This window comes from Motacilla alba, chromosome 4, assembly GCF_015832195.1.
Source record: "Motacilla alba alba isolate MOTALB_02 chromosome 4, Motacilla_alba_V1.0_pri, whole genome shotgun sequence".
Classification (NCBI taxonomy): Eukaryota; Metazoa; Chordata; class Aves; order Passeriformes; family Motacillidae; genus Motacilla; species Motacilla alba.
In genome coordinates this window covers 40,947,490-40,968,198 of record NC_052019.1, presented here as the reverse complement: position 1 = coordinate 40,968,198, position 20,709 = coordinate 40,947,490, and the positions used below count along the sequence as shown (strand labels likewise).

At 38.3% G+C, this 20,709-nt stretch overlaps 1 protein-coding gene across 4 annotated transcripts in view; it reads left to right on the top strand.

The window, feature by feature from the left end:
• GRIA2 (glutamate ionotropic receptor AMPA type subunit 2) overlaps positions 1-20,709 on the top strand; it is an 89,049-nt gene that overhangs the window by 37,131 nt on the left and 31,209 nt on the right. For all 4 annotated transcript variants that reach the window (XR_005256701.1, XM_038134719.1, XM_038134720.1 and 1 more), the window contains exons 3-6: positions 3,623-3,862; positions 8,030-8,226; positions 12,391-12,444; positions 14,742-14,903. Coding sequence is in view for 3 of the 4 variants with exons in the window: in XM_038134719.1 (XP_037990647.1) it covers positions 3,623-3,862; positions 8,030-8,226; positions 12,391-12,444; positions 14,742-14,903 (653 nt within the window). In the remaining variant the exon portion in view is untranslated. The remainder of the gene's footprint in view (positions 1-3,622; positions 3,863-8,029; positions 8,227-12,390; positions 12,445-14,741; positions 14,904-20,709) is intronic.

The following is a 20,709-nucleotide window of genomic DNA, read 5'->3' as shown; positions in this document are numbered from 1 at the left end:
TCTGGGAGGTTAGTGGTTAGGACTAGCAGGGAGAGAGAGAAAGAGGGACTAAAAGGTACCTGCTTTCCCTGGCACTGGACAGGCAGACTGGATTCATGACAAAAAGGATTTCCTTTCCTCTCTCTGCCTGAGTCAACACAGTGAGTTAAGGAATAGGAGGCAGTGGTGATGGGTTCTTGCCTGGTGTAGCTGGTGTGTCTCCTCTGTGACTGCCCCACCTTCCCAGGTGCCCTCCCATAACAGGTGTGAGGCTCTGCAAGGGAAACTGAACACCAAGAACTCTGGTTCATCCAGCATGGAGGTGCTGCTGAGGTTGGCCTATGCTCTGCATCAAAAGTGCTTCCATAAAGAAAAAAGATGGGCCATTTCCATAGGAGAGTCCCCTCTGAAGGGAACAGAAGGCCCCTTATGCCAACCAGCCCTGCCTCTTTGGGGCTTGGGTTTAAGACATGAAGAGAAACCTTCCTGCCCTGAATACTGTCTTTGATTGATTATCCTTGATTGATTTTTTTCAATCTGTAATGAAGTTGCAACAAGAAGTCTGAGCAAGTCCCTGAAGACTGTCCCAAGTCCCTGAAGTCTCTCTGAGAGCAACCAAGATACTTCAGTGACTTGGGACAACTGATTGAGGGATCAGGAGCACAAGAGGTGTTTTCCTCTATCCTTCCAGGTGCAGAGAAGAAACAGAAAAAAACAGCAAGCCAGCAGATCAAGCCTGGTGTCATCAGTAGAATTTTGATTTTTCAGAGTTTTTTTGGTCATGGGTCAGTTGACTTGACATCAAGTCTGCCAGGACTGTGAAAGTCCTGTTGTCTGGAAATTAGCAAAGCTGACACCCATCTACAAGAGCTGGAAGGATAACCTTTCCTGTCAACCAAACCTTGGTGCTGGGGAAGGTCATCTTGAATGCTGTCACAAGGCACATGCGGGTCAAACAGGTGATCAGGCTCAACCAGCACAGATTTGTGAAAGACATGTTCTGCTCGTCCAGCCTGATCTCCTTCTATGGCCAGATAACCCTCTTGGTGGGTGAGGGAAAGGCTGTGAATCTTGTCTACCTGGCCTTTGACACCATTTTCCACAGCATTCTCCTGGAGAAACTGACTGCTTATGGCTTGGAGGAATAAAAAGCTGGCTGGATGGTCAGGCCCAGAGAGCAGTGATGCATGGAGTTCCATCCAGCTGGCAGCAGTCACAAGTGGTGTCTCCCAGGACACAAGTGTTGAGGCCAGCCCTGTTTGATGTATTTATCAACCATCTGGACGAGAAGATCAAGTGCACCCTTGGTCAGTTTGCAGAGGACACCAAGTGGGTGGGCGTGTTGCTCTGCTGGAAGGCTGGAGGGATCTGCACAGGCTGGATTGATTGGCCAAGGCCAACTGTGCGCGGTTCAACAAGGCCAAAGGCCAGATCCTGCTCTTGGCTCACAACAACCCCACATAGCATTACAGGCTGGGGGAAGAACAGTTGGAAAGCTGCCCTATGGAAAAGGACCTGGAGGTGCTGGTCAGCAACAGCCAAACATGAGCCAGTGTGTGCCCAGGTGGCCAAGAAGGCCAGTGGCATCCTGGCCTGGATCAGCAATAGTGTGGCCAGCAGGACCAGGGCCATGATTGTCCCTCTGTGCTTGGAAGTGGTGAGGCCACACCTCAAATCCTGTGTTCAGTTCTGGGCCCCTTAGTACAAGAAGGACACTGAGGTGCTGGAGCATGTCCAGAGACTGGAAATGGACCAGGGGAAGGGTCTGGAGCACAAGTCTTGTGAGGACCAATTGGAGAAGCTGGGGTTATTTACCATGGAGCGGAGGCTCAGAGGCGACCTTATCACTCTCTACAACTGCCTGGAAGGAGGGTGTAGCAATGTGGAAGTTGGTCTGCTCTCAAATAACAAGCAACAGAAGAGGAAATGGCCTCAAGTTAGGATATTTAGAGGTTTATTTAGATTTAAATATCCTCAAGAGGATATTTAGACTGGATATTAGGAAAAATTTCTTCATGGGATGGGTTGGGAGGCATTGGAAAAATTGTCCCAGAGAAGCTGTTGAGTGACTATCATGGATGTCTTTAAAAGGTGTTGAGAGATGGCACTTGGGGACATGGTTTAGTGACAGATGTTGCACTGCTGAGTTAGTGGTTGGATTCTGATCTTTAAGGTCTTTTCCACTCAAAACAATTCTATGATTCTGTAATGATTTGTAGTTAGAATGGAAAAGGTTTGACCGTCTTGTACTCTAGCCCTGTAAAACTGCAGCATCCTTTTATAAAGAGGTGTTACTCATCAAGTTTTTTAATCACTTGTATTTTCTCACCTGAGGCGAGATTCTGACCTAATTAAAGTTAATCGGTGAAAACTTAAAACTGGCAGACTCAAAATTTCACTCATCCTGTTTAGGTGCTTTTAATTGGAGTAGAGGAATAATTAGGGCGTAAGAGATGAGTGGTAGCATAGATACATAGGCAAAGCCATGGAAAGAAGATAGCAGTGAATAGTAACAGGCATAAAAGGATAATATTTATTTAAAAAAACAAACACCATTTTAAAAATAAAAACACAATAACTTTGAAAGATAAAAATATATTATTAGTTCAAATCTAGGAAATTCTAAAAATAAACCAACTTATTTTCATCCCTGTATGAATTATATTGAAGGATTAGTGTACTAAATGGCTGGGCTAAATTAGCATCAATTACACTGTGATTTCTATCTATAAGCAGGTCAGGTGTCTTTAGAAGGATGTGTCTTGTTCAAGGTGACTCTGCAAACCAAAGAATGCATAAGTGATAAGTGTGAATTAATCAGAGATTAATATTTCCTTCTTGTACCCTGGCTTTAGAACTTAGGCACTAGTATACCCTGCAGTCTCAAAGAAAAGAATAGCCCAGAAGAACCAGCTCTTTTGCACAGGCTGTTGTGGTCAGTCACATTCATCAACTGGCTTGAATTGTCTCCAGATAAAAAGTGAATGATCAGCATGTTATTTACACCTATGAGGTTATTCTTCCTGCAACATGACCGCAAGTGTCATCCAGAAGGAACAGCTTTTGCTGAGTCCTACAAAGCAGGAATTAAAGTAATGCTTTGATACAGGACGGTTTTAAAGCAAATGGACTTCTTACTGCTCTTGATGGATTTGGGTTTAGTTTTGGCTTTGTGTTTCCACAAATGGAAAGTTATTTAAAGTATTTTGTAGAAAGCTTGGTGAGTCTTAACCTCAGAGGCAGTTTATTTTTAGCATGACAAAACATTATCTGTTTCAGTAATGCTGTGTGTGGTCATAATGTCTCATTTTTTGATTTGCAACTGCCATTGATGTCCATCATCACTGTTCTTTACAACATAAGTTGAATTTAAGAATAAGTTGGTGAGTTTTATTTCTGCATTTATCATCTAGGAGTGTGCACCACTGATACTTTCTTTTTTTGTTTTTTTCTAGTGTAGGTTTTATATTACTGATTGATAATGCTAACAAATTATCTCCATAGCAGAGTATTACTTTTTTGCCTGATAAGTATGTGTTCAGATATTTTTCAGACATATATTTCTCATAAATATATACACGATAGAGTTTTAAATTTTTTTTAATGAATTCTCCCCCTAATTTTCTGTCTTTCTTCTTTCTAGTCTGCTCCCAGTTTTCAAGAGGAGTCTTTGCTATTTTTGGATTCTATGACAAGAAGTCTGTAAATACCATAACATCATTCTGTGGGACTCTTCATGTCTCCTTCATAACTCCCAGCTTCCCAACAGATGGAACACATCCCTTTGTCATTCAGATGAGACCTGACCTCAAAGGAGCTCTTCTTAGCTTGATCGAATACTATCAGTGGACCAAGTTTGCATATTTGTATGACAGTGACAGAGGTAAGGTGTGGTAGTCTTTACCTGCACCCTGTTTGGCAGGGGTATCTCATTGAAATCTGGAATTCATATTAGATAAGTAAATAATGGAAGAAATATTTACCTCCAACAAGTGTAAGTGTAATTGAATCAAGTGTTTCTTGCATTTAGAAATTAGCTTTTGGGACAGAGACAAAATTGTTTAAATGAGAAGGAAATTATGGTATGCATTAATAGAATTGCAGCTAAGCAATGTGAGATTAGTCATATGTGTTGTAAAACAGTTTCTATGTAAAGTTTGGTTGTTTTTTTTTTTTTTTGTTAAAGAAACATTTTGTTAAAGAAACATCTAAGGAGAAAACAAAATCTGAGCATGAGGGGTATCTGTATCTAAGGGCTATCTGCTACCACAGATTCACTCCACATATGCAAAATCCATAGTTGGGCAGCAAGCAAGCAATGAATCTTGGATGCAGTCAGTCCTTACTTCTTTGGAGACTGCTTTTGGTATCGAGTTCCTTGCCTCTGTTGAGCTTAGATTTTATTGTTGATGTTGATAAACCCAAACCCATTGCTTAGGATCAATTAACTCCACCATACAGCCTTCTCATGACCTTTTATGGCTGTAGTAGTAATAATATAACAGTTTATGAACTTGAAAATGTCACTGGCAAATTGTGATATATTTATTAGTTTTCTGAGAAGAAGCAGATTTATCCAGAAAAGGGGGGGGCGGGGGGGGGGGGGAGTTGATTTCTTTTTCTGGAATTCCATCATTATTTTCAGGTTGTCCTCACCTAGTAGTCCTTGACTAGCTTTCTTCTATTCTTACCTGCTCCTGTTCCCTTTAAAGAGGCTATTTTGTGGCTTTTCTGCATGTTCATTGGTCAGAGTTAAATATTAAATGAATTTTAAATTATAAAATGCTAATAGAGTTAAAGCATGGTTATACTACTCCATGGTTTTTTGAGTAATGGGGTGACTTTAAATTCCCTGCATTCTGATGCTGTTTTATACATGATGTTCAGAAGCTGAAGGTGTCTCCTCAAGAGAGTTCTGTATCACTTTTGTAAGCATTTCAGTTAGAAGAACTAATCCTGGTGTATAACCTCCAAAGGTGATGTCACATGGAACAATGAATGCTAAGCTCATTTCTCTGGCAGTTCCTTTTCAAATTCACATTAGAATCAGAAACATTCACTGTCTTTTTAGAAAGGACAGATGTAAAACTACTTTCTCAGCCAGTACTCTGTCAGTCATCTAGCAGTGGGCAGAATGTGACCTGCATGTGATTTATATTTAGGAAATACTGAAAAACATCTAGTTCTTGTGAGCTACACTGCCTGGATCTTACCAGGAATAACAGCATCAGATTGTTCTTTCTAGCCACCCTTAGGTTCTTCCTTTTTTATTTACCTCTTGGTTTTAATTGTGGCAAGGCACCCCAGTGATAACAAGCTCAATGGCATGAAGCTCCTACTCTTATGTGGAGTAAATCCTTGCTCCTCAGTGCTCCTTACAGATTGCTTGAGGTCAGCTTGCAGAGTCAAGCAGTTTGTGGCCAGCTACATTGACATCAAATCCCTGATACACAAGTCCACTGTTCCTTTAAGCATTTTTGCCTGTTAATGTAGTGACAATGATGTATATTTAAGGAATGATATGGAATTGAATATGTTTCCACCTTCAGGAGTAAGATAAAAAAAGGCAAAGAGACTTATTTAACTTCCTGGAAACTATAAAGGCTAATAAGAATTAGTTTGATGACTTATTCCTAAAGAATTGTTTATTGCTGGTGTTAGAGCACTTCAGTGTTTAAGGACTGACTGGCTGAAGTGCAGGGCAATTTGCTGTCATTCCTGTCCATAAGGAGTGAGGCCATTCAGTATATGTGTGCTCAAGCTATTACTGTCTAATGCAGTAGTTATTCTCATGGAATGTGGAGTAGTGTCCTTTACCATCCTTACATCCTCTCTGCTATTACTAACACTAAGTTTTGGAAAAAGTAGTAGCGTTATTGTAAGATTCTATCTGTAAAAGAATTGCTGTTATTCAATCTCTCTTCCATCTTCCTTTTCAAAGCTCACTGCTTTAAAAGTTGTCTCACGATAACCAAAAGAGGTTCAGGACATGAGTTTCCCAGGCAGAACTGCTCCTGCAGCTTAAAAAATAGCAACTGAAGTTGCTGGAGTTTCCTCCTCTGCAGAGTCTCCCACTTTTGTTACTACTCTCCAGAAAATTTCACTTTCACAAAAGTATTGCTGCAAATGCTTTCTGTTTGGTTGTTGTGTTTTTGTTTGTGATTTCGCAACATGTTGTTGCTATGAGAATAAGCTAAACTGTATGGGGATGAAAAGTCTGCCACCAAAAGAAAAATAAGGCAAACAATGTAGGCAGCCATTTGATATCTCAGCAGAGAGTATGTCAAGAAAAGAGAAACCCTGGGAAAAACAGAAGATTAGAGGAGTAAAATACAGGAACCCTTTGCAATGGATGCAAAGCATTAATAGTCCTTATTAATTTGTGCCTTGTTGAGATTGTTTAACTCAGAGGAAATTTAGACAGGTTGGAGGACCTGAAATCTGCTAAATGAGATTTGAAACAATTACTCGGAATAAATGGTTTCAGATTGGCTGATTTGTCTTTTAAAAAAAATTTAATTCATTTTGAGGTTTAAACATAGTTTAGTGCTTTTCAGTGTTTTAAGATGCTCCCTGCATCTCTGTTTGCTTGCATTACTAATCTTTCCCTTTTAACACAAGTTCTCCAGATTAATCTTTAGGATTTGAAATAGTTTATATGTACCAGTGGACTGTAGTTATATTCATTACATAACATACAAAACTTAATATCAGTCTTTCCTAAAGAGACTTGGCAAAGCAGAATTATATAAGATAATAATTCAATTTATGCTTTTGGAAGCCTGCCATTTTCTGCCCTTGCTGATGACCAGTCTTGTGTAGTGCTGTATGTCATTACCATTTTCACTGATGAAGATGAATTGCTAAACACTGACCAATCTTAATTTAATATTATACCTACAGACTGTGAGACAAATTAATTCTTAGTGCTCATCTTCTATGTTTATGGGTTTAACCACTATTATTTCTCATGAGAGTTATACCTGAAGCTCCCTTTACATACCACGTCAGAATTTGTCTCAAAGAAATGACTCCCCATGTTTGGTGGTTTCAGGAGAGAAGAATGTGCAAAAATGTCAATTCACTTGTAAGCAAGTCTAGCTTTGTTTTTTTTTTCCTATAATAGTATCTGGTATCCCTAAAACTGCTCTCTAGAATCATGTAGAATTCTCTGGGAGGAATTGAAACATGATAAGTCTCATTCTTGTACTACTGGAAGTCATTAAAATTGTATTTTTTGTATAGCAGGAATTAATTTCAAGCAGTAATTTTCATGTTTCTCTACTACATTAGTTCATGCCTAAAAAGTAAAATCTGTCAAGTAAAATCTTCACTGGTTTTACAGTATATCGCACGCAGTTGCATCTGTGCAAACATTACAGCTTCCTATCAGGAACTTGCCAAAAGTACGAGATGGAAGGAAACTTTTCCACACTGCTTGTAGATGTTAGCATTGAGCCTGCTTATCTATGTGGAAAAATATATCTCAGCACATCTTTCATAACCAGGGCTGTAACTGTAGGCAACAGAAGTAATAAATCCATTACCGTCACTGCAGAACGTGAGAATTCTGCCATAGACTTCAGTGAGGTCTGGGTTTAAATACAGTACTGCTCAAGTGCTGGGAGCAAAAGCTGTTCAATAGCTGTTGTTTAAGCAGCTGATCCTTTAATAAGGTTGATCCTTTTTGTAACAAGCAGCTGATCCTTTTGCTGTAATTGGATCACTCCTCTCCTAGAAGACCTCTTTCCCACTATGTGGAATTCCAGCACTGGATCAGTGAAAACAACAAAATCCAATTCTGGAGAAGATTGAGCCAAACCCAAAGGTTGCACTTATGAGGCTTTACCTTGATGCCTTGCAGTGATGCAAATGGAAGTTTCATGCAATAATAATTGATTTGGCCCACATATATCTTAGTTTCTGATTTCTACCTACTTGTGACAGGTCAAACAAGTTACAGGAGATCTTAAATAAGTGATCTCACAAATCACATTAATTCCTGAAGCTTTGTCAGTCATATCTTCTGTTTTCTCCTGTGCTTTGCTAGGCTTATCAACGTTGCAAGCTGTGCTGGATTCTGCTGCTGAAAAGAAATGGCAAGTGACTGCTATCAATGTAGGAAATATTAACAATGAGAGAAAAGATGAAACTTACCGTTCACTGTTTCAAGATCTAGAGGTAAAAAAGGAAAGACGAGTGATTTTGGACTGTGAACGTGATAAAGTCAACGACATTGTTGATCAGGTTTGCTGTTCTCCTTTCTTCAGTGACAGCAGTTAGGAGTATTCTCTAAGTAAATGTAGTGAGTTCATTTGTTTTGATGGTATTTTTGTGATTGTTATGAATCAATTGGCAGTGACAAGTTTGTATTGAGGACTGCACATGTGCCAGGGAGAAAGTGAACATACAAATCCTATTATCCCTCCCTTTGCCCAAGGGCAAGATAATTCTATCTGGATGATCCTGTATAGCTTTCTATCCTGGTTATTTAAAAGAAAAACAGTAATTTACAAAATACCTTGTTCAGACTATTTTACAGCCTAAGTAGTATACTGTATTATACATTGTTGCGACACTTTTATATTTGGTCCAATGTAGGTAGTTATGTCTAAGGATTAGTTCTTTTTACACCTAGAAGGTATTTTCTCCCTCTAATGCATTTTCTGAGAACCTTTTATGTCTTGGGGAGACTGTATCACAGCTTTTCTTCCTCATTTAATGCCCTTTGAAATTTGTGTTTTGAAGCTCTTTGTCATTTGTACTTTCCTTGCTTGTCTCTTCATTTTGTGTCACTCTTAAAGCTGCTAACCAAAATTGGATGCTGTTTTTCATAGCTAACGCCTCCTGAGCTTTAAAAAGAACAGCAAAATCTGTCTTCTCTCCACCCATGCAAATTATTTGCCAAAATGACTTTTTAAAAAAAATCTTCTTTTTAGCAACATTCTCATAGTGCTCTGATTCAAATTACTGCATTACTTTGAAATGTACCACTTCAGTCCTAGAGTCTAGGAAGTTCTTACTGGCTCTGTACCTTCCTACTTTTCATGCACGCAGAGTGCAATGGAAAATTGTAAGGATAGTTCCCTGTTGGCTTGAGCTTCATCATGTGAGATTGTGCAGCATCAGAAGGGATGTATCATCAGAGTATGGCTGTATTTGTTTGAAGGTTTTTTGAAGGGCTTGTTATTTTGGTCTTTGTTTTGAAGGTCGTTATATTTTTAAGATGCTCAGACAATGAGCAGTTTCCTTAATGGAGTACATTGTGTTTGTGTGTTTTATTTGGAATTCATATCACAAACTCTTTTTCAGATTTTCAAGATAAATTTGAATTTGATCCTATTCTCAAGAGCATTCAATCTCTGAGAGTGTGATCTCTCTATCATCTGCAGATTTTAAAAATCATATTTTCTGATTTATCAATGTCATAGAGCAATGTTTGACATAAGTAGTCCTTATAGGTCCTCTTCAGTTGGTTCTGTGTGGCTTTTCCAATGATTCTTTACTTACCTTACAGTGACTTTTTGTCTTGTCCATGTCTCTTGTGAGCTGCTAATGATGTCCTACAGAAAATCACCATTTTAGACTCAAGATATGTCACATCTTGCTGTTTCCTTATTATCAGACCAAAGAAAAGAAATATACTGCTTTGACATATTTCAATCTTGACAAGACTATTTTTAACAATTATCTTACTATCCTATACATTCTTTTTAAAATGAGTATGTAATATTCATGATAATTTTTGATATGAAACTTTGGCTGACTGTAATTTTCTTCAGTTCTACCTTTTAGCCATTTTATAGACAAGAAACCCTCTTTACCCTTCAGTTACCACTCATTTTTACAGTCTTTGTTTCATAATAGACCTATTTTCATCTTTGTCTGCTTCTTATTTTGATTGCATTTCTGGGATATTTTTCTTGCCCTAGTTGCACTTTGATGGATTCTATCTTTTTTAGATCTTTAGAGTTTCTCAGCTTGTCCCCACAGACTTGTGCTGCTCCTTAGACATACAGCTGGCTAAGCTTTTGTTTCTGCTGTTTTGATTTGGAAGTCACTGAAGAATCCTAGATAAATGAATCAGCCTCACATGTCAGTTAATATAACTCTAGTTAGTTGTTCTCTAAATAGTTTACTGCTATGCCCTGGAATATGTTCTCTTAAACTGTTTGCAGCTGTCCCATATGGGTTTAGTCTTGGAATTCTCTTCACAAGATAGCCTAGTTGTTTCTGCACTTGGGTCTGGTTTTTAAGTCCATTATCCTTACACTCAGTAACTTCCCTTCCTTACATTTAAAAGTAAACCCACTTTCTAAAGTAGCCTAAAAGAAAGTCTAACTAACTCTCTAATAGTTTGCTCCATCTCTTAAAATGAAATGCTGAACAATGGATTTCTTGGCTTGTGAGTATCCTTTGAGTGTGTTCTTCTGATTTTCCTTTCTAATAGCAGCATACTTTAAGTCTTGCTTTGCTACCAGATTTTTTGAAAAATTATTTTAATTCCTGCCCTGAAAAAAACCCCTCAGAAATTTCCTTCATTTCATGAGGATGCCTGTAGTAGACACATCATATCAGCATCCCTTTTTCTGTGTATTTGTACTGCAAGAAATGCAACAGGCTTTCTGTTAACCAGATTTTCCTTGAATACCAAAGTACTATTTGCATTGCTCGATACATAAAGGAACAAATTCTTCACTTCCTTCCTTGCTTTCTATTGCTGAACAAATCTTTCATTTTAGTGCTTTGATTTATCCTGCAAATGTTTTAAGCTGAGGTGACAGTCTCAGATGCACCCAGTTACACTTTGTAGCCCTTGGATTTTGTGTAGACACAAAATGTATTTGCAAAGTCACTTCATCATTCTTGGTTTTTGTCTCATGTTATAGTTTCTCTTCAGATTTCAACAATTCATGTAAGTTGAAAAATATTTCAGTTCCCCAGCTCTTCTCAGACTAGTTTATATTCCTCTTCTCTGATCTGGCAGGCCTGTGTTACCATGCTCTTCATTGTATAGAATCTGACTCTTCTCAGCAGCTTCCTTTGCAGAATCTCATTTCACCCTGGTAACACCCTTTGGGCAACGCTGTAATTACTGCCAATAGTTGTCTATCCCTGTTAAAGAAGCTCATCTGAACTGCTGAGTAGTTTTTGTGTGCACAGCTTCTTCATCATGGCTTTTGATACTGCCACTGAATTTTCTAGTTTTAACTGGCAGCATCCTTAGTGTTCATGTGGACAAGTGACAAGTTTTAACAAGCTGGGTTAATAAAAGAGTACCCAGTGGCAGCTAGAGCAGAGTTACTGAGCATTGATCCAAAGGCTTGCAGCTACTGATTGTCTTCTCAGATACCAATGATGAAGAAATATTTTATACAGAAGAGCTAATCTATTTGGTATAACTGAAATTTCTTTGGAAGCAGCCACTATGTAAGAAATACAGCTGAAAATAGTTCTTAAACCTCTTAGTAAGCATTTAGTTTTAAGTAGTCTGATCCAGATAATTGTTTCAGGATACTTAAGTTCATATATGATATATATATTGACCTCAAAAGAGGAACAATTTAATTACTCCCATGGCCTATGCAATGTGATCCCTCTCAGTCTCAAACTCTAGTAATGTAAACTCAGTGTTATGACTGCTTTCAGTTATATTTCTGTGACTTCATTAAACCAAGTATGTGGAATGTTGTTCACTAGTACCCTGATATAAGTTTCAGGATACCTAGTTTGAATATTCTAGCTATATATTAAATGAAGAAATGAATGAGTCATCATTTCTTAATTTAACTTCATTCTTCTCATTGTTCTAAAGATGGAATAAACTTCTAGACTCCTTTTATGTTGCACATCCTTCCTCTGGAGAAGTGCTTAGCTTCAAAATACAAACTTCCCCTTGCAGTCTTAGTCTTAGTTAGGTTTATTTGGGAGAAGAATCCATGCTTCAGGTCTGCCAGCAGAGACTGTTGACAAACCATCAGCTGGCTTTGAGGAAGATTGTGAGGAAGACTTAGGGCAATAAACAATTTGAACTTTACAAGGCTTCCTCATAACTCATTAATGTCAGTAGGCAGAATCTGTGAGGCACAGTGTTTCTAACACGTGATGCCTGCTCTCTCCTGGCTGGTTGTGCCTTAATACACACCACAGTAATCAGCATTCAGCACCTGTGTCTGGAGGGACTCTCCCTCTTGGGACTTGGACTTCAACATGGCTAATTTCTAGCAGCAAAGAGTATGCACATTGGTCCCTTAGGTAAAATAAAGCATAAAGCATCACACAAACTCAATATTGTATGCCATAAAGCTCTTAACTAGCTTTTACATCATACTGCATGTTGTACCTTTCAAGTCTTTGTCTGTATACCGGGTGAACATTCTCTATTATGGGGCTATTTCTTCTTTTTTACAGGTTATCACAATTGGTAAACATGTTAAAGGATACCACTATATCATTGCAAATCTGGTAAGCATTCTTAGTATTTAAAATACCTGTATCGCTCTTTTGACTGTTTATGGAAGCACATCTACTAGTATTTTGTTTTAAATACATTTTAGAAAAAGTAAAAAAAGCTAGATGTCTTTATCCTTGCTAAATTAATGCATGTGTTGAGATTGTTTGTTTATTGGCTGAGTCTTTTCAGGGTTTAAATGCCTCTTATGATATTCCCATCAATGAGAATGAAGGTTGCTCAGCACCTGCAATAGAACTTTTCTTTTTCTACATACTTTAGAAAAAGAGGGTATATAAAATAGAGAAATAACTTTCTGCATTGAAGGATGATACATTCATTCAGCAAGGTGATTATTTCTCTCTCACAACTTTTAAACTACTTTAGAATCACGGTTCTCATGTTTCATTCTGCTAGACTAGTGAGTCTTGGATTTCCACACTTCATCCCTCAGATTAGCTGGGTGATGAGTCTGAATTCATGTTTTCTTGAACATAGGTGATCAGACTGTATAGCTAATAGTGCTCCCACAGGGAAAGCTCAGAAAACTCACTAAATTCTGTCAAGAGAATTTTTTTGAAATTGTGTCTGTCAATAAAGGGCCATTTTATTGATATTAAAGTCTACAAACACTTACCTACTGAAGCTAGGGAAACTAATCCAGGTTTCTTTTGAAATAGACAAAGCAAATTCTCATGCTCAAATCTCAGTCATCCTGTTCAAGAAAAGAGTTTTGGGGGTTGTGTAGTGGGAGTGCCACCAAACCATTTTTTCATCATCTATTCTTGAACTGTGACAGTGTTTGATGTAAATTCCAGCAGGGCCCAGAGTGCCCCAATTGACACTGTCTTCCATAGTGCTTTGAGGAGCCTGAGGAAAGAGAAGGAGCATGGTGGGTCTCTGGCCCTTGAGGCATAACCCCTGTCACCTCCCAGCCTTTGATGAAAACACTTCCCCCTCCAGGCAGGCAGTGCTCTGAAGAGTCATGTGGGTGCCACGGTGTGAAGAAGCCTTTTCCTTTAGAGGCCTCTTTAAAAGCTGAACACTGGGGTTTCATTCTTATATCTTAATAACTAATTTTTGGATAAAGAAGTTGAGGTGCTGATATTCATAAAGCAGGCATAAAGGTCTTACAAAATGTGAGAAATTATCTGTTAGACATCTGTGGTTTGCACTGTAAATGTTGGATAAACAGTATTCTCATCTTATGGGGAAATTTTAGAAAATGCGTCCAGTGGATTTCATTATGTTAACTGGTTGCTATTTTAGCCATTGCTTGAAATTTGTAACAGTAAGTCCATAAGATCTAAAAATTACTGAATCTTATGTTTTAAAGCTGTTTATTATCATTTATAAAGTGTTTATGGAAGTAATTTTAAAAACTTGTTTTTCTCTGCCAGAAGGAAAACTTATCTAGTATTTGAATGATATCTTCATGAATCCACCTGCTTTCTTCTTTTTGGACTGAAATAGTATTCTCCTCCAGTCTAATCAGTCATTCAAGAAATGTATCTGTTTTGAAAATTAAAAAATGCTGATAGAAAATTAAAAAATGCTGGAGAGAAGGTTTGAATATACAATGAATTTTCCTGCTCAACTGTCAAGTTACATGATCTGTGTAGAAGTGTCTGTATTAGCAGGCAACAACACATGAGGATCATTAATATGCAATAATTAAAGAGCATTTCATATAGCAATTGTAGCAACTTCTGATAATGTGGTTTGAATTTGCTGCTGCTTTTTGTATTCACTCACAACATTCATTTATAATGAAGTGTCTGACATCATTATTTCATGTAAATGCATTTGTATGGTTATTTGGGTGAAGTTAAATCACAGAAAACAAAACACAAGAACTTTTTGTAAGAATGAGAAGTAGTTCTTTACGTCAGAGGGAGGAGGCAATGGAGATGGTAAGTCCTTCCACAAGCTTTAGAGTTCCTAAAAAAGAGTATACTGCTGTGGCTGTAAGTATTCCTGCTTATAACTTGCTTGCCTGTTACTCATGTCTCGTGTTCCCTTTCTCACTTAAGTGGTCCTCTTGAAATAAACAGGATGTTTAGGATGGCAAGGACATGTCAGCCCTTGCTTTCTATAAAAGTGTTTGTCTAGTGGGCAGCAAGAAGCTTTGCTGGCTGATGGAGCTGATGACTTAATCCTGGCAGCCCAGGATTTAAGCTGGATCCAGTTTGAGGAAAATGTTGGCTTACTGTTCTGCAGTAGAGGTCATATGGTAACTCTTGCTTTTTATACACTATTGAGAGAACTGCCAAAACTATTAAAATAACAGACAATTTTTTTCTGTGCTCAGGGATTTACTGATGGAGATTTGTCAAAAATTCAGTTTGGAGGAGCTAATGTCTCAGGATTTCAGATAGTTGACTATGATGATCCCGTGGTATCAAAATTTATACAACGTTGGTCAACACTGGAGGAGAAAGAATATCCTGGTGCACACACTAGTACAATCAAGGTATGTCTCATGTTTGTTTTAACTGCACTAGAAGTACAGGGAGTGAAGGGTTTGGAATAGAAATGCAGGAGACAGAGAAAGCCCTTGAAAAGCAGCAGTCCCATCACAATTTTATATTTCTCTGGGGTGCTTTTAACATTCTCTGTCATAGGACTGATTGAGCAGAGATGCTACACTCTTAAAAATGTTCAAGACTGGTTTTTTTTGTGTCACTGTAAATCTGTGCCTGGCAGCTTGTTAGGTAATTGGTTTAGATATGATGATAGATTAACCAGATTTACTGACTTTTTTGATTTTTCTCTTTCTCTGTTTTGAAAAGTTTCTCTTTCTCTGAATTTTGAAATGTTTAAAGACAAATATTAATCATGCTTCTGGGGAGCACAGACTTAGCCCTTTTTTTGATGTAACGTAATAACCCAAAGAAATAGCTAGACAGTTCCTTTGATGCAGATGCCAAAGTCCCTCAAAGATTTTCAAAATTAAATGCTATGTCTGACATGCAGAATCGTGCTCTGATTTCAGGCCTGCATGACACACAATGTAACACTGGGCAGGTGATTTCACTATTTTACCCCAGTTTTACTTCTGGATGAGATTAGGCTAATAATACCTTCTCACTTTCTCTAACCATCAGTTAGTGGCTTCCGGATATTAAAGAGAATAATTCAATTTTAATGTTAGATAATTTCTGTTTTAAGTAATGCAATCTGAGATTTTAATAAGAACACAATATTAAATAGCTCTGAAAGACAAAAAAATAAGTTGCAAATGTACTAGCCATAACTTTTTTTTGTGCTATAATTTGAATATGAAGCATGTTCTTAATTTATAATGAAATTAATAAAAAGTTCACCATGGAAGGAAGAATAATTTTTTTGGCCTGGAAGAAAACCTTTATTTTAATTTAAAAAAAATAATACAGATTTCTTTTTTATGAAGCCAAGTTTGGTGGTTACTTAGTCAAAGTGATTTTTTCCTGTGGTTATTTTGTAGTTTAAAATCTTTATGACAGAGGTAATGAATTTCTTACTTGGTTTGAAAAAGTAAACAGGAGTCTGTGTCAGATCTTTAGGTATATTTATATTACAGATGTGTAGTATGTGTAATCTGTATTGCTCTCATTTAGGAAAAAGGGATGTGGCTGTGGAGAATTAACAGAATCCTCTTGCCTCTCTGATCCTTGAGTGCCCAAATCTACCTACATATTCATGTTGCAGAATTATAGTCTGGAAATAATAATAGGGAAATGCATAAAACACAGGACTATGGTGAAGAACTCAAACTGAAACCAAGATGCAGTTTTTATCAAAGATGGAAAAACAAATGAGGGGGAGACACAGTAATAAGGTCTCTAGTGTTACTTACACTGGGGGGAAATTGCATGTGTATTAGATAGCATGAAGTGGTGGCAATGTTGTATTAAAGCACTAAAATCTCTAACTCTGTCACAGGTATTCCCTTTATTTCTTCCATGATAAGTCCTTTAAATTCTAGTAGAAATTGAAAAAGTTGAAGCAGAGTATTTGTAGTATCTTCTGCTTTTGAGGTTTATTTTGTTATGGATAGGAAAAGTAAAGTATCTTGAATTTCATTAATTTAGAACACATTTTAAATTAGTTTAAAAGGCAGACCTCTCTTCCTTTTTATATTTTTTGCTCAAGGTATATATAGGACTGCACTGATACTCACTCAAGAAATTGAGATCTATGTTGGATTGTCAGATAATTTATAAATGCTAGAGATATTGATGGTGAGAAAAGTGTGGATGTGTATTGCAATATTTGGTGACATTGATTGTATCAGTTACTGTATTTCTTTGTGTAGCTTTCTATCTCTTGCCCTTATACACATATTACTTGTCATTACAGGTAGGGTTTAGAGGTCTGTCACGTTTCATTCCCACTTTAGAGGGAGCTAGAGGCAGGGCAGAATCATAGCAATCATGGCAAAAGGGCAGGAAAGGTCTTCGAGCAGTCAGACACCTGTCTGTCCTCCTAGCCTGAAGGCAGAATCAGATAAACTTGTGCACTTCCTCTGAGTAGTGATTTCACAGCTTCTCTGAGCATCTATTTCAGCACTTAAATGATCTTGGTTTTGAATTTTGTCTAACCTTAATCAGCCTTTATATCACCTAATCCATTACTCCTTTATATGTTTCTAATGGCTGTGAGAGGGTTTTGCTTTTTCATTGTCCTCCTGTATTTGAAAATGGCTGCCACCCTTTCTGCCTTGCTTTCCTCCCTGCAAAACCAAATAATCCCTTTTTCTTATGAACTTTCTGCTCTCAGATCCCGTTTGTCATTTTGCTCTGGAACCTTTCTATTTGGTACCTCTTTGAAATGCCAGACTGGCTACTGCAACACATCTGAGTGCTATGCTGAGGAAATGGAAATAATGGCTTCATGTGTCTCAGAGACAGTACTCATTCCAGGGGGTTCTTTTATATTAGTTTCTTTTTACTTTTTTTCCTCTCCCCACCACCATGACACTAGTGAGATGTGTTTCTCATGGGATGGATGCTAACAGCCAAATCTTTTTCTGCATTGCTTTCTTGTGCTGCTGCTGATTTAGATGGGCTCATACCATATCTGTCCACTTCATCATTACTTTTAAGTGCAGACTTTTTTCATCGACTCATGCTGAGTTGCATTTCTTACCTGTCCTTTGTGAGCATTTCATCCCTTCTTATATTGTTATTCTAGCTGTGTTACCCTCTGCTTCTGAATAAACATCTAGATTACTGAGCAGGTTAATGCACTGGTCTCCCACTTGTCCCTTAAGTGGTCTTACAAGTAACTTTTTTCCCCTTTTGATTTTGAGGTAGTTGTCCAAATTGCCAGTGCTGATATTTGAGCTTTTGCTCTCAATCCCATGGAATCTAGGGAACTCTTGCTGCAGATTCTGTATGAAACAAATAGGAAGGCTGACAAGAGCCCTGCATCATCAGTATAGAAATGAGAGGTGGTTACATGCCCCTAACAGGTGATGTTATCTCTGGGATTGCAAGTGTTCTGTCATTGCAGACAAAAACATTGCAACTCTGTTGTGTTATCTTCCTTTTGTAATCCAAAAGTAAGTGCACATTCATTTCACATTACAAAGTGCAAGTCAATGGACTATGACTGAGCTGGTAAGACATACCACAGCATCTAAGTACAGTCCTGAAAATAGAGAAAGGCACCCTTTCTAAGAAAAAATGCATTTCAGAGGAACATGCTCTTCAAGAAAGAGCATTGCTAAAAGCCTCTTCCACAGATGCCCAGAAGAGTATCTGTAGCAAATTGCTTTAAAAATGTATCTTTACAACTTATAAAATATTAATTATAAAAAATTGCTGTCTTAGGACATAGATGAGTAAAGACACTGATCTCATTTGTTGCTGCAATGTACCTGTACTGATAAAAGCACAAGTTTTATAGATTAGGCAGGATGCTTAAAACAAGTGCTTTGCAGACTTTTTTACAGACTATTTTTACATCTTTCAAAATTAATGCTGATACATGGTTTACTTTAGATTAAATTTAAAACATTTCTGTTGTAACCAAGGGTGTTAACCAGTCTATGCATGCAGTTCTAGAACAGCTAATGTGTAGATCTTAAAACATAGAATTGAGCATCTTGGCTAATTTATTGTCAAGTGGCAAAAAGAGAAAGACATGTTTATTTTTATAAAGGCCGAATAATAACGAGCTGAAATTTTCTTTTCATCCAGTATTGTGTATTTACAAATATGCTGGGCTTTCTGAGCCTTATGTTGTTCCAGGCTGTTATGTTTAAGGCAAGTTTCTTGATCTTGTGGAAGGACACTGAAGGACAGCACATCTATTCACATCCAACTGCTCCAATTTGCTGATCTGATTAACCCATTCTCTGGTCTATTTGCTGAAAGAAGCTCAATCTGTATCTCTCGAAGGCTAGTGAGACATAAGTTGTATTGCCTTTTTGTGGCAGGGTTTTAGAAGAAGGGGACCACAGGGGTGGCTTTTGTGAGAAGCTTCTGGAAGCTTCCCCCACATCCAGTGAAGCCAATACCAGCTGGCTCCAAGACTGACCCTCCTCTGGCCAAGGCTGAGCTCATCAGGGAAGGTGATGGTGCCTCTGATAACACATTCAAAAACAGGATAAAGCTGCTGCCCAACAGCAGCCAGAGGGAGGAGTGACAATATATGAGAGAAACAGCCCTGCAGACAGTGCAGAAGGAAGGACAGGAGGTGGACCAGGTGTCAGAGAAGAAATTTCCCTGCAGGGGAAGAGTGTGCAGAGTCCACCCTGTGAGGAGGAAGCAGTGGCAGAGATGGATGCTGAACGACTGCACCCCCCTTCCACGTCCCCCTGTGCCACTGTGGGAACAGAGTATAAAGAATTTGTGAGTGAAGTTAGCCCAGGAAGAAGGGAGAAGTGGATTGAGATGTTTGGAGATTTGTTTTTTATTTTCTCATTATCCTGCTTTGGTTTGATTGGTAACTAAATTTTTTCTGAGTTGAGTCGGTTCTTCCTGTTTTGGTTATTGCTGAGTGATCTCTCCCTGCCATTATCCCAACTCATGAGCCTTTCATTTTATTTTCTCTTCCCAGTCCCTCTGAGGAAGAGAGTGACAGAACAGTTTTGGTGGCACCTAGTGTCCAGCCAGAGCCAACCCCCCACCTAAGTACTAGGCTTCAAGTGGGCATGTCCTGTGAGGGACAGCTAAGATCTCTGAGCTTGTCTCCTTTGGAGAGGAAGAGGCTGAGGAGGACCCCTTTGCTCTCTACAGCTTTCTAATGAGGGGAGTGGAGAGGGCACTGCTGAAATCCACTCCCTGGTATTCAGGGAGATGTTTGGGAATGGTTCAGAGCTGCACCAGAGCAGGTTCAGGCTTGGGAAGCATTTGGACCTTTGGAAGCACTTATTTACATTTCTTCCATTTTTTAGGGTAGTCAAACACAGGAACAGTCCTCCATGAGATCTGGTCGATGCCTCGAGTCTGTCTGTTTAAGAGGCATTGGGACAATTCTGCTGAAAACACACTTTACAATTGGTCAGCCCTGAATTGTTCAGGCAGCTGGACTAGATAATTGTTGTAGGTCTGTCCAACTGAGGTAGTCTATTCTACAAGCCATCCTACTCTGGGATAAGCTTTTCTAACAGCAACCTGAGGCTTGAAGTGCCTGAGACAACTTGCATATGATATATAAAGAAACTATATGCAGCACGCAGAAAAAATTTTGGGTCTGCCTGGTTGAAGACCTAATTAAGCTCAGACCATAGAGAATCCCATTGTGTCAGAAGGTGATAACAACCCTGGTACTCGTGCAGCTATTTTGGATGGCTGAAACTGTTTCATGCTGGCACATAATGTTTCAGATGTTCTCTTTTCATGATTGTATTTCTGGCTTCATAATCTCTTTTCCCACCCAAGCAGTGCATAGTTAAGATACCAAAACACTAGATTGTTTTTACCTCCTGATTTTGTCTTCAATAGTTTCACATTTTCAGGTTTCTTCTTTATAGTCAAGTCATGTAGTCTTCAGGCAATTATTATGAAACCATAAGTCAGGAGTAATGATGCTTGTAACTGAAAGATGCTATAACTATACTGGTGCTAATTTACCTGAAGGATGCAATACAGGTAACATGCAGAAAAAAAATACAAAAATACATAGCACGCAATTATTTACCTTGCAGAAATAATTAACATTTAAATTACTCACTTCTAATAAGGAGCAAAGAGGAAAACAATGTGAACAAAGAAGAAAACACTGAAAACAATTATTCACACTGAAAATTTAGAAGGCAGTTTGTCTAGATGTAGATGACAAAGCAAAAG